We start from the raw sequence: 14333 nt of genomic DNA, 5'->3' as shown, positions 1-14333 counted from the left end.
ATATAACATAAATATATAGGACTACATTCATATTTTAATTTTTATTTACAATCACATTTAAAATATGTACACGATACAATAAAAAAGAGAAAAAACATTGAGTACTATATAATGAAAAACGTATGTTTATTATACACTTTAATTGACTATTGCTGCTATTCCTTGACTATTAACAGAATTGAAGCCCTGCTGTAACTGTCATGCAAATATGAAAATAAACTTTTATTTGGTTAACTGTGTATATAAGGGGTTTTAATAAATGGTCATATAATTGCATAGCGGTCTCGTGCGCCTTCTTCCTGCGCACAGCCGTATAGTAAACACTGAGGTAAATAAAGTAAAATAAAGAAAAATGGCAGAGCCTCATCTGCTTCCAGTTGATTTGACATTATCATACCTTTTTACAATCCGTAATGAATATGAACGAAGACAGCGAAGACGGCCGTTCTGACTCGTGATGACGTGCTGCGCGCAATGACAGTTGGGAGATAATCGCTCTCCACTTCCTGTGAAGTGATGTATCGATGTTCCCTTATTCCCTGTACCGTGCCCTTCGAACTGAACATGTTTGCTCCCTTCATATTGGAATCTCACTTAAGATGGCGGAATACCCTGTGAAGTCCACTTTGCAGTACACTTACGGTCGAATGGAACGCACGTTATTATTCTTTCAAGAGATTCGTTCATTTTCAGTTCATTCACCAAAATGATTTGTTCAGATTCGTTCACTGATTCGTTCAGTGATCATTTCTTCGTATTACACAAAATATGCCAGCAGGTGACGAAAAAGAGTGTCTTAAGTCAAGGAACGTATTCACTTGTTACAAAAACTGATTAAAATGTGTGCATAATCGCATTCAATATATACAGTTTTATATATTGTTTTATATATTTAAGTTGTTCAGATGAACAAAGCACAAGATTTTCTTGCATAATTATCATTTTAATTGTTGGTCAGACAGTTCATATATTAGCCTATATATTCACATTCATAAATCCGGATTAAACGTGGAATTATGTTCTGTATGCTAAATATGAAAACAAGCGTATGTGCACAGCACCTATAACTGCGCTTTGCATTTTGCGAGATTGACATGCTAAATGGCCAACTGACCCGTTTTACTCTCATTGATTTCGTTCACGAACGAGATAAGCCATGTACCAGTTCATTTCATTCACGAACGACATGTGTCAGTTCATTCAACTCGTTCGCGACCGATATCTCTAGATCTCGTTCAGACTCATATGAAACTCATTCAGTGCACTTCATATAAGTTGATATTCTAAGTTGTTAACCTGCTGTTTCAAACATTAAGTAAAAAAATAATAATCCAGATAGTCCTGTTTATGACTCAATGTTAATACATTTGTGATTGAATCTCCATTAGGCTACGGTGTTTTTTTTTTTATGCGCGGGGGCGTAATATATAAATATATTGTAGAAACTTTATTTTCTGTAAAGCTGCTTTGCAACAATTTGTAATGTGAAAAGTGCTATAAAAATAAACTTGAATTGAATTTAATTGATTTATCTAAATTAACAAATATAAACAATAACTGTCTACCTAGCGATTCACACATCATGGAGAGAAATTATATATATATATAAAAAAAAATAACAGTCAGAAACACCCAATGCCTACAAACTCAGTGGTTTAATACTCCCAGATTATGAGAAATGCACAATTCTATTTACATAACATATCTGTTCAATAAAAAGTCTGATGGTGGCTGCTCTATTTACATCTTTCTTTAGCTTTCCTCTAGTTAACAATGCTTTCTGTTTTAAAATCGCATAAAAACACAAGGCCCTATTAATTGTACACAGGGGCAACATAATTGGGGGTGAAGGTTGAGATGATACTGAGGACTGAATAGATAGAGGGCCCAGAAAAACCCATAACTTTTCCCTACAGATTTATACATATAAAAGTTGAGTTTTTGAGATGTGATGAAGTGTTCTTAAATGGAGCTTAAAATTATATTGTAGGTCAGACAAAAAAAACAATATTGCCATTACTCACCTTACTATGTTCTGCCAAACCTGCATAAATGTATTTCTTCTGTAGAAATATAAAATAATATATTTTGAGAAATTTCTTGTTTTTCTTCCTTTTTTTCTTCTTCTGTGGAAGTCAAAGTAACCGAAACACATTAGATTTACCGTAATTGCACATTTCCAACTTTTAAAAACTGTTTTCACCTTTTCAAACTCATAATAACAAGTTGGAAACCCAGAATTTTAAGAAGGCTCTGACAATTCTGATGCAATAAAAGAAAGGGATCTACATAAAGGTAGTTTATACATTTTTCTTTTTGAACTGATTGTGCCTGGTTGTGCTTTATATGTTCATAAAATAAAAGTGATTTTTTTTTTTGCTGTTGTCAACATCAAAGCCACACATTAATCCAGTTTGCCGTTATGAAGATTGCTTCAGAAAAAGATTATTTCTGAGTCTGAGGACATGAATATCTCAGAATCATTACATATTGGTCTGAGCCACCCGAAGGCCAAAATACATGAATCATACCATAACATTGACATGAACTACCGTTGGATGTCTTTGACTTAGTTAAGGAAGGCACTGAAAGCGATGTTATTAGACTAAGGGAACATGGCAAGGTGAGACAGACACAGAGAGCCAAAAGAGCACGAGAAGGAAACACAACACACAGGACCAATTATTTATCATTACTAACCCTAACTCTAACCCTAACAGTATGTTTAGAATTCATATAAAATCTGTGTCTCTGATCAGTAAAGTTTTTGTGATACAATCAATAGTGTCGACTCCATGGTGTAGTTTTCTGAGAATGGGGTGTTTTGCTTGAACAAGGAAACTTGTAACAAACCCACATGAACTTCAAATTCACAGGAAATTCTTCAAGTGTACACAGTCAAATATCTTTTAGGAGCACATGACAAACTATATCACTCTGTGAAAGCACATGTCTTACTCTAACCTTACAAACCACAAAAACCCGTGAAAAACTAGTCAGTCCACATTACTGAGAGCAGTCAGTGCCATTCACTTACTGCATGCAAGTGAGTGAACGATACATGCAAACTTGCACATGAGATTGAATTCCCCCACTTACATCGAAACTATGCAATATGATGCTGTACACAACTGGTATTCATTACATTTTGTCCATTCAGGCATGTACTATGTTATAAGAACAACAACAACACTTTATTTTATTCACTTAATTCCTTTAATAATTTGAATATCTGATTCCACTGTTCCACCATTGTGAAAAGGTAGTATGCTTAACTCTATTACAATTTACTCGATTGCTAGAACAATATAACGAGGCTTTTGAACTGAAATTTAAAAACCATAACATCTTTTTTTTTTTAAATCATATTAAAATCACTATTCCCCTGCTTTGACACGAGTCAGATTTGGTGAACTGTTACTGCAAAACTCTACACACAAATTTCTACATGTCTCAGTGCTTTCACCATGTGGTCATTTAGAAAGCACTAGAATTCAATATTGTTCACTCAAGTCTGCAAAGTTTGAGCTCAATTAGCACACAGTTACCCAAGTGGAAACACTAGGAGTCAAATTTTATCACACATCAATCACAACCTTTGATGGAGATAAAAGGGACAAAGTCAGCTTACAGTTTTTCTCAGTGGTACTGGTGCATTTCATAGATCACAAATGAAATTCTCAAAACTACTTGTTAACCCCCAATATCATCTAGTCACTTGTGAACATCATAAAATTGTCTAATTGTTTTGAACAAGTTGCGATTGCTTTGGTACATTCATGCAATTGATTATGTACATTTGTCTGTGATTTCCTACATCATCAGTTGCTATTGTCATGCTGCTCAAAATGTATTATATAGTTCTCTGAAATAGCTGAAAGGTACATGTCATGAACCTTCAATTAAAATTCATATATAGACAGAGAGGACAACACAAGAGTTACAAATTCTGACAATGGACTTTCTAATTTTTATTTTCGCCTTTGTGCCCATATTTCTTTTTCTTTTCTATTTCACAATGACAATGTATGTTTTTTTTTGGTTAGACCACTAATAAAAGCGTAACTGTGAATCATATCCAGTTTTTTTCAATCAATATCCCACATACAGTAATGTGCAAATTTGTACTTTTGAAATGGATACATGGAATACATAAGAAGTGCAGCCTTCTGCATTTCAGTACAGTAACTGGAATCCAAACTGTTACCATAGATTATAGCAGGTAATACTAACACAGTGTAGTGTTATATTGACAACATGGCTATACTTGTTTGTGAACAATGACACAAGGGCTTTACTTTCTGATGGAACTGATATGTCCATTCACAAACACTTACTTTTGAGAGATGGACTAAAAATTTTAAGTAAGATACAGGCTTTGGCAGGAAATCCATTGTGTAGTGCTGTTTGTATGAATTGTTTTGAGAAATACTTCTTTGCAAATATTACAGTAAGGATGATTCGAGAAATGCACCAAAGCGACTGAGAAAAACTGTATTCAGGTTTGAAACAAAGGGCCTCATTCATGAAACATATGCAGAACTATCTTTTTTGTGTGTAAATTGTTTGTGAAGCCGTTCTGACATAAACTTTCAAATTCATGAAAATGTTCAAATTTTCAAAAATGTTAATTGATATGAAAGAAATGTACACCTGCTCCCTACCACGTGTAAATGGTGCATAAAACGTTCTATGTTCTATTTTTTTTTTTTCAAATTGATGACACTGAATTTTGATGCACTGCCATAATAATTACAAGTTCATTTGCCCTTGGCCTTTATTTTATTTTGCAGCTTTAGAGTTGATAACTGTAAAAGGCAACGCTCGTCACTGTCACTATTTACCCGGCTGTAAATAGAGTAGGTGTGGGACAAATACATAAACAACCTATTTGTACAATGACTGCCTACAATGATGGAGTCAATATTATTGGTTACTGCTTAATTATATTTAGTACAATTCTTAAAAATTAGATCCTAGCAGGATAATACTTTGCCACCATTAATATTCTATACCATAGCAACTAAAGCATCTCGGCTGGTAAAACGCTGTGCTACCAAAGCATTCTCAAGTGCCACCAGCCGGTTTTTTAGCTGGCTAAAAACACTTTGGTGGTCAAACATTATTGAATATTTATTGATAGGCATATGGCCTTGTCTTTTCTTGCATTTATGCAATATACTGGAGCCAAACCTGAGAAAGTAGACCAGAATACTCCACTGCATTCCTGGACACACAGTTTGTGTAGCTGTAATTCATAGGCGGGGATTATGCTAATTGCGAATGAGTGTGCATGAGCGTCCTTTTTACAATTGATTGGAATTCATTAACATATACGTTTAACTATCAAATCGGATGTTTGCGAAGAGTTTGTAAATCTGGAGTAGAGTTTTTGGGAATGTCTGTTTTACAGGCAAATTACTCTGAATTTACTCATATATTTACGCAAGTTTCATGAATGAGGCACAATGGATCCACAAAGAGGTCAAGGACAACACAGAGGAGAAGGAGTACGGAGTAGAGAAAGAAATGAAGAACAAGGAAGAGTAGGAGGTGGATGTGGAGAGGGAGTACGGAGAGAAAAAAGGAGAAAGAGGAGGGGAAGGAGGAGGAGGATGACAACATGGAAGAGAAAGATGCCGGGCAAGAGCAAGAAGACAAGCAGTCTCAAATATTTCAGATGATACGTGCCAGGGTTGGATCAGGCATGTGAGAGGATTTTACCCCCCTGCCTGGCCAGGGCCAATATAGTCTTTGATGTTGAATTGTTGTTGTCGTTTGTTGTATTGTACTGTACTCTACAGTACATTCAATTAAAGAATAAAACAATTGGGAATTAGCACAAGCAACAATTATTAATGTTTTTTTTTTGTATTATTTTGAATTTATATCATCAGTGTGTAAGACTGTGTTGTAGTGTGTTTGTTTCTGAGGGTTTGCGTGTCATGTCTGAGAGCAATTTTTGAAAGATTGAGTGGTTTTGAGTGGAGAGCTTAATTTTGACCTGAATATAGGAAGTTTGGGGAATTAAGTTAGAAGTTATAGATTTGTGTTTAGTCTAAAAAGAGGAATAATTTCAACGCCACCAAGCTGCGGCAGACAGAAACACTGAAGAGGGACTTCAGGAGCCTGATCGAGATTGTATGCAGCACGTAGCCCATGACGACGATCAATGTGTCAGGACTGCTTCCCACATATCAAATAGGACACAAAAAGTCCAGTAGACATTTTGTTTTAAATGAGTGGTTATTGTCATGGTGTAAAGAACAGAAACTGCTCTTTGTTAATAATTAGAATCTTTTCTGTGAGCATCCTAGGCTCCTAAACATTAGATCACCCAAAGCAGTTAATGTAAATGAAATAATCACAGATAATAGTTTTGGTGTACTCTGCTTGACTGAAACCTGGCACAAACCAAATGATTATATTGTTCTAATTGAGTCTACTCCACCAAGATACTGTTATAAGCAAGAGCCCCACCAGACTGGTCGTGGCAGCGTTGTTGCAACAATATATAGTGATATCTCAATGTTAATGATACAGGTTTAACAGGTTTAAATACTTCTGCTTAATGGGTCATGAAACCCCCCATTTCAGCACTGGTTAATTCTCACCACAGTTAAAAAAGAAAATGCTGAAAAGTGGGCGTGTGAACTGGTGTGTTTTTGTTAAATGTGTGCCAAAATCATCACAATTAAAAGAACCAAAGACTTAAACTATACTTCAGTCTGTGTGCATTTAATTTATTTAATACATGAGTTTCACAATTTGAGTTGAATTACTAAAATAAATGAACTCTTTCACACCATTCTAATTTATTGAGATGCACCTGTAATAATTGCTGTTAATACTGTTCTTCGTTTGTTTATGTCATAAACTGAATTTTACAGTATATTTCTGGCATATAGCTACACATCAATTTGACAAGCTAATACTAAATATATTTTAGAAACTTAATTTTCTGTAAAGCTGATTTGCAACAATGTGTATCGTGAAAACCACTATTCAAGATATACATGACAACTACATTATACAAATAAAACAAACAATGCTATATTTTCAGGTACAGTAGGTGTATTTAGCAGGAACATAAAAAAAAATTCATTCATATATATGCAAATAAAACACTATATAGACTGATTCCTAATGCAACTGTTTTATAGATCTTCAGTCAAGATTAGCGAGTGATTTTTCTCTTTGCGATTTGTTGTTTTATTATTCTTAAAGGAATAGTTTACCCAAAAATAAAAACTCTGTTATCTCTCTGTGAATTCTGTCATAGTGTTTTATTTTTATACCGTCATTTACTCACTCAAAAGTTGTTTTAAACCTGAAGGAGTTTATTTCTTCTAATTAATGTAAGTACATATTTCATAGTGTTAAAAGATGAAAGAAAAAAAACCTTTTTTTTTCAACCATGATTTTTAAGTTTGCCATAATTGGTTAAAAGCTGCCAATGCATACTGTCATCATGGACGTCACATATGTACCAGGAAACAAAGACTTATTCTGATAATGTTGTTTCTCAAGTTTGTCAACCAAGTTGAGCAATGCTCTCATGCTCTCAGGCTCTCAAAACTCTCATTGGTCAGTTCTTCAAAAGTAAAAAAACCTGTCTCACTTTAAATATCAGCTCACCTGTCTGCTAGGCTCTATTAGAGGTAACCCTTTAACTGACGACTGGAACTTCCTAAACGGATTAACCTGGATTGCATTTTTTTGTGGAGAAATAATCAAAAGGTAAGTTGTTTTGAAAATGTTTTCAGTTGTTGTATCTAATCAATTTGTATAAATATAAAATGTTATAAAAACGAATCTAAGTTTAAGAAGACAAAGATTATTGTGTTTTTTTTATTTATTCTTTTGTAAACCCTAAAGCAGCCTTGAAGGGTGTGTGTAGAATATAGTATGTTTTAAGAATTCTGTAAAAACTTGGTTATTCTGTTTTTGTTTGTTGCTTATGCAGCTCTTGATACCTTTTAAAATGTTGACATCAAACTCACCACCCATGTGAATTTAGTTTGATTTGATTTTGATTGTTATTATGTTTGATTTTTGAACTTTGGTGCATCATACTTATATGCTTCATTTTCATTTTTAGGAATATTACTAAAAGAACAATGGAGTGGAGGATTATAGTACCTGTTCTGTGTCTAATTGGTAAGAACCTAATAGTGATGCTTGTTCTAAATAAGTAGTGATAGTTATTGTTCATAACTGCACTTAAAGTACAAAGGGATTTTATGGCCAGAAACTATTATTCGAAATAAAAACAAAATCAGGATCACAGCTTACTGAAAAAGAAAGTGACAAACGTTCTAATCATACTTTTTTCACAACAATGCAGATGTATAAAGACCTATCCATAGCCTACAGTGATAACTGTTTAATTACTGTTTAATTAACTATTTTTTACTGTCAAACTGGAATGCAGTTCAGTCAAATAGGCTTTGCTGGAATAGAATCTGGAGTTTAACAATAATAATTATAATTTATTTAATTAAAAAATTTTTTTTTATTAAATTAAATAAAATTTTGTTTTATTTTCTTTCTTTTTTTCCTTTGTTTTATTTATTTTTATTTAATTTTAATTCTATCATGTCTCATTTTCCCTAATTTCACCTTAAACAGGATTCCTGTCTGTGCCAGGATATGCTGCTGAAACTAACATCACTGTCACCCCCAACAACGGCACCACCAACAGCACCATCAACGGCACCATCAACGGCACCACCAACACCACCACCAACAGCTCCACCAACACCACCACCAACAGCTCCACCAACACCACCACCAACAGCTCCACCAACACCACCACCAACAGCCCCACCAACAACAGCCCCACGACTTTTGAATTTAATATAACGTTCCACATTGATGACACTTTCAATGCAAACTACGCAGACATGACCAATAATGACACAATAGCCCTTAAAAACAAAATCATCTCTCAGGTAATATTTTTAGCCCATGAGGAATATATATATATTTTTTTTCATCCTGTTATGTTGCTTGATATTGCACACTGGTATTTGTTATCATAATATTATAATATAATAAAAATACACTGGTTTAGTTCTACCATTTATTGCACTTTGTTATTCTTAATAAAAATAAATGAAAACTTTAATGAAATGTATCAAAGTCCTAACCTGTTTGTTTATCTTTTGTAGGTTACACCAGCTTACACTCAATTTAAAAACTTCCAACGCTTTGATATTCTGCAATTCAGGTAAAAGAGAATGAAACAAAAAAAATATACAAATGTTTTATTGTTTTTTTTGTCACATCATTCTAAATTAATTTATACATGTATTAATTGTTTGGTTTGGTGCTAGAATGGTTGGTTGTATTGTTCCTTTGTCTGTCAACTGACTATTCGTTCACCCAGATCATTCGTTTATTCTTTGCATGTGTGCCCTATCAGGAATGGCTCCATTGTGGTCGATGGAAAACTTATCTTTAACAACAGTGACTCCAAGCCTTCTGTGGCAAACCTGACACAAATCTTGAATAATGGAAATTTTACCTTCAAAGTCCTTTCCAATCTCACCAATATTGCTGAGGTCACAACAACTGCTGGTCAGTTTGTGTTTACAGATTTATCTTTCAATCGTTAAGTTTGCATTACTTGTGAAACAGTTTTGCTGACCCGTGTCTCAATTTAATATTATCCTAAATAAAAGCACCTCCACCAGCACCTGCAACGGCTTCAGCACCCTCTACACCTGTTAAAACTGCATGTATTTTAGTGTTCAGAATCCTTCAATTATTAATTAACTATATCACATTTTATTTTAATTCTTCCCTAAAATGAAACAAAAGGGACAACTACTGCTTCAGCTACGACTCAAGCTGTAACAACCTCAGCAGGCACTAAAGTGTACAATGTAGTCTTCAAAATGGACGGAAACTTCACAGACGACCTATCAAACCTGACCTCTCCTGCAGCCATTAATCTGACAAACAATGTCATTGTTCAGGTAATTATTTTGTCCTTTGAATAACGGCAATACGTCAGTTGAAAAATAATCTGAACTTTTGACTAGTTCATGATTTTAAAATTAAAATCTCTCCTGAATTGTCTATTCATTTATTGTAGCTTGAAAAAGTTTTCAGAACTTTGAAGAACTACAGGCGCACAACTATCCGGCAGTTCAGGTAAATTATATAAAATTATATATTTATATACAATCAAAATGGCAACATCGCAGATTAATTTTCACACATTGGTTGATTGCTTTTTTTTGTTTGTTTGGCTGGATTTATTGTTCAATTTTGTATTTACTCTTTATTTGATCATTATTCCCTCTCAGGAAAGGCTCCATTGTAGTAGATTCTTCTGTTGAATTCGACAAAGCCTCTCCTCCTACTTTAGCAGACGTAACTAAAGCCCTTACTGATGCTGTTAAGAATGGAACAGTCGCATTGCAAATTGATGCACTAACTATACAAGTTACAGACCCTTCAGTGACTGGTCAGTATACATTTATTGACAAGTTTTCATGTAATGACTCTTACATATTCTCTGTTATGGGTTTATCAGCTCAAATAGTATTACATGATAGACCAGGCCAACACTTAAATGAGAATGAAAGTAGTGGGGGCAGGAAGATAACCTGTTGTGTCTAAAATCAGCAAAGACATACTATAAATGAATGATGTTTTATGATGTTTTAATATGCTTTTAATATTTCGTTTCTTTTTCTTTTCACAGCTAACAAGTCTCCAGTCTTGGCTAGTATTCTCACTGCTTTCTGGATGACGCTAGCATCACTTCTGTTGTCAGCTGCGATGCACTAAGCATCACCTTCACACATAAAATCATGCGACTGCAAAATGATTGTGACATTTTGGATCATTTTGGCCACATTTAATTTGGTCACAAATTAAAACAAGCCAAGTTATGATCTACCTGTAACATCTACTAGTCTTTCTTGCCACATATAGAGCCTGGTGATACGTGTAAGTTATGGTATTTTGGTTTCTGATTTACAAAAAAGCACACTGTTTGTGCATGTGTACACTGGGCTGGAGAATTAATGAGGATTGGTTTATTGAAACCACATCTGAACATTTCTCTATGCCACAGAAATGGCACAAGTGAAAGTTACCTATAGAGTTAGGTTGAAATTCAAAATTGAGATCGCTTTGGGCTTTTGAAAATGGATTGAACAGGAAATACATTTACCAATGTATTAGTTTGATTCTGAAGATGTGAAATTTATGTATTTAACCTTTAAGTTAATGAAAGATGTTCTAGTAAATGCTCTGTATTATATTTTATGAAGTACTAATGTTTAATAAAATGAAGGTGGAATCCTGTTCCGTTGTAAATTCAGTGCTGCAAAAACTTTACAAATAAAGACTGTATTCAAACAAATCAACTTTTTGATCTGTGACAGCATGAAGAACTGACATTCGGTCTGTTCCCATATCTTCAAAATTACTTTTAGAAAACATCAGATCACACAAAATTGCAGGGAGATGTGGGCAAGCGGTCAAGTGCAATATAATACAAAGTTCAGCCACTTTTTTTTTGACTGTCCCAAACGTTGATATACATTTTTATCATATATCTGCTGCAAATTACATTAGTTTTTAATCTTTAAACTGTACAAGGAGTTTGTTACAACCTACCCTACACTGTAAAAAAAAAAAAAAAGAAGAAGTTTGAATAAAACAAATATTGGTGTTGCTTGCTGTTTCTTTGTAATTTACAAGCAAAATTTGAGTGATTTAGTTTCTTCCATTTTCCAGGGTGGGTTGGAAAAATAGGTGTGGTGGGAAACATGAAGCAACAATAAAAAAGCAGGGCGTGTTAATACTCTTTAGTCACTATGTCAAACAGAGGCTTAAACTGATCATGTAAGAACATTCCTAGCCTCCTATATCGTATATTCTTTCCTTTTCCTGCTATTGTGTAAACCCTAATATGTGTGATCAAAATGCACTAATGGTACCAGGGTTAATTATAGAAAGCCAAGATGAAAAAAATTAAAATAGGTGCATGTCAGAATGCATTAACTTTAATAACAAATAAATTACAATATATAACAACAGGAAGCTAAATAATGTTAACTAAAGATAATAGCTTTCAATAAGTATAAACAATTGAAGTGAAGCACCTTTATTTGTACACTTTATTCCAAACCAACATATATATTATTTTAATCTGACACAAACAAATACATTTACACAAATCCCAGATGAATAGTCCTTCTCAGATGAAGATGCCATAACTAATATGTAACTAACAATGATGTAATACGTTATTTTATTTAGTAGCAGTTCTCTTACGAGAGTTCTCTCGTACTGCGTCTTAGCTAAGACGCTATGGGAAAAGTCTCTTTTCACGAAATACTGAAGCAAAAAATTATCCTTAATTTTTAATTTTTGTAAAGCGCATTTGCAGCAGCACACAGCCATAGGCGAGACGGCTCGCTCGCTCATTGGCTGCTCTGCGGCAACTGCACAGCCTATCGAGCGCAGGCTGATGCAACATTAGACCAATAAGGGCGCTCCGCGCCCTTCATGCCACTTCCCGCCGAAACGGGTGTGGCCCAACCCTATAAAAGGAGCTCGAAAAGGCTGACTCACCTGATTTTTCATCTCTTCAGCGAAGCTCATGCATTGTTGGATCACGAAGGAAGCAAACGCCGTCTGATAAGCATCTCAGCGGGACGAGCTACTTCTGAAGCTGCTGGCCTTCGCCGCCTTCCACTGCCGTTCCTGCTGCGCTCTCCGGCGCCTATATCCTTTTATATCCTTTTATACTCGTAAAAGAGCTTGCGTCTTTTTTAAGATGCCTTCCTGCGGCTCGTCAGAGCCCCACTCAGCGAGGGAGACCGGTACGTCATCTGTGTCTCCTGCCTGGGTGAGGATCATGCAGCGCTCGCGCTCGCTGACGGCGGATGCCCTCACTGCGAGCTGTTGCCAATGGTGACTCTGAGGACTCGCCTGGCATTCTTCTCCGAGCCTGCATCCTCCGCTGCGCCGCAGGGCCGTAAAAAGTGCCGCTCCCAGCGTTTACCGGAACCGCCTCCACCTCAACCAAGCTTGCCGGTTCGCCCTGCTTCACCGGCCTTCCCTGCATCGCTACCCGATGGGCAGCGCCCGCTGTCTGCCGACGCGTCGTCCGAGGAAGTCGATCTCAGGGCCGCGTCGGGGGAAGAGGACACATGCTCTTTGCTAGCTTCGGGCAGTGAGGGCTGGGCAAGCTCCGGGGATCTCGCGCCTTCTGCTCAGAAGCCCAGCAAACGAGCTGACATTGATAAGGAGCCGAGGCAAGTGCTCACGCTGGCCGCGACGAGTCTCGGCCTCGAGTGGGTTGCACCAGCACCCCCCCTCTCGTTCCCGGCTGGATGGTAGTTTCCTTTCGGATGAGCGTACTTCTCAAAGCCTGCCTCATTTCTTCCTGAGCTTCACGAAGAGGTGGCAAAGGCTTGGAACGCTCCATATTCAGTGCGAACTCGTTCGTCTGTCTCACTAGCATTCTCCGCACTGGATGATGCTAAAAACAGGAACTACCAGTCACTTCCGCCGGTGGAACAGGCGATAGCGCCGCACCTTTGCCCGCCCTCTGCTGGACGGTGGACGAAATCGGTGTTGCCATCTAAAGCCTGCCGCATGACGTCATCTCTGCTCACGCGAATCTTTTCTGCTGCTGAGCCGGCTGCGTCTGCACTACACACGATGGCTGCAGATATTCCAGGGTGATCTCCTCTGAAAACTGGACGAGATAGGACCTGAGGCTATCTGTCTCGCGGATTTTAGGAGTGCTTCGCTACTAAATCCGCTGCACAAGCCATGGGACGAGTTATGGCTTCCACTACGGTGGCTGAGAGGCATCTAGGGCTGACGCTCTCAGACATGGCAAGCGCTCCGGTTCTGCAGCGAGTCGTGCTAGACCGGCCTCGCAAAGCTCTCAGCAACACCCCCCGCCTCCTGCTGTTTCATCGAAGCGCCGGTGTACGAGCTCTGCTGTGTCCGAGCTCTCACCCAAGCGCGCCGCTGTTTCAGTTCCAGGAATTGTGACTGTCTCAGCGTTTTCTGCAACGTGCAAGCCTGCACAGTTGCCCGCTTGCCTGCACACAAAAGCCGTTATCACAACAGCTTCAGCAATGCAACTCGAGACCCTGTTCTCGCTCTACCGGCCGTCGCCCCGCGCCACGGGGACCACGGCAGAGGATTATGGTGAGGCCAGAAGCCCCGAAGCCATCCTAGGAAAGCGGCGGTGTACGAGTCGCCGCGGCCGAACTCTCACCCAAGCGCGCCGCTGTTTCAGTTCCAGGGATTGTGACTGTTTCAGCGTCTTTTGCAATGCGCAAGCC

The 14333-nt window shown here is 37.2% G+C and overlaps 1 protein-coding gene across 1 annotated transcript; it reads left to right on the top strand.

Moving 5' to 3' along the window:
• Positions 1–7626: 7626 nt before the first annotated feature.
• Positions 7627–9627, top strand: LOC132143150 (WD repeat-containing protein 91 homolog). Its single transcript, XM_059553299.1, has 5 exons — positions 7627–7740; positions 8102–8160; positions 8632–8954; positions 9174–9232; positions 9428–9627. The coding sequence occupies exons 2-5, from the start codon at positions 8121–8123 to the stop codon at positions 9618–9620; spliced, it is 615 nt and encodes a 204-aa protein (XP_059409282.1). The 5' UTR covers positions 7627–7740; positions 8102–8120; the 3' UTR covers positions 9621–9627.
• Positions 9628–14333: the final 4706 nt, after the last annotated feature.

The sequence above is a fragment of the Carassius carassius genome, chromosome 7 (genome assembly GCF_963082965.1).
Source record: "Carassius carassius chromosome 7, fCarCar2.1, whole genome shotgun sequence".
Lineage (NCBI taxonomy): Eukaryota > Metazoa > Chordata > Actinopteri > Cypriniformes > Cyprinidae > Carassius > Carassius carassius.
Note: the sequence above shows the minus strand (reverse complement) of the source record. Positions and strands in the feature narration are given on the sequence as shown.

Bases quoted from the DNA above. Each gene is read 5' to 3' on its own strand.
- LOC132143150 (XM_059553299.1), top strand. From the start codon at position 8,121: ATGGAGTGGAGGATTATAGTACCTGTTCTGTGTCTAATTG. The intron at 8,955-9,173 runs GTAATATTTTTA...TATCTTTTGTAG, and splicing joins AAAACAAAATCATCTCTCAG to GTTACACCAGCTTACACTCA. The intron at 9,233-9,427 runs GTAAAAGAGAAT...GTGCCCTATCAG, and splicing joins TTTGATATTCTGCAATTCAG to GAATGGCTCCATTGTGGTCG.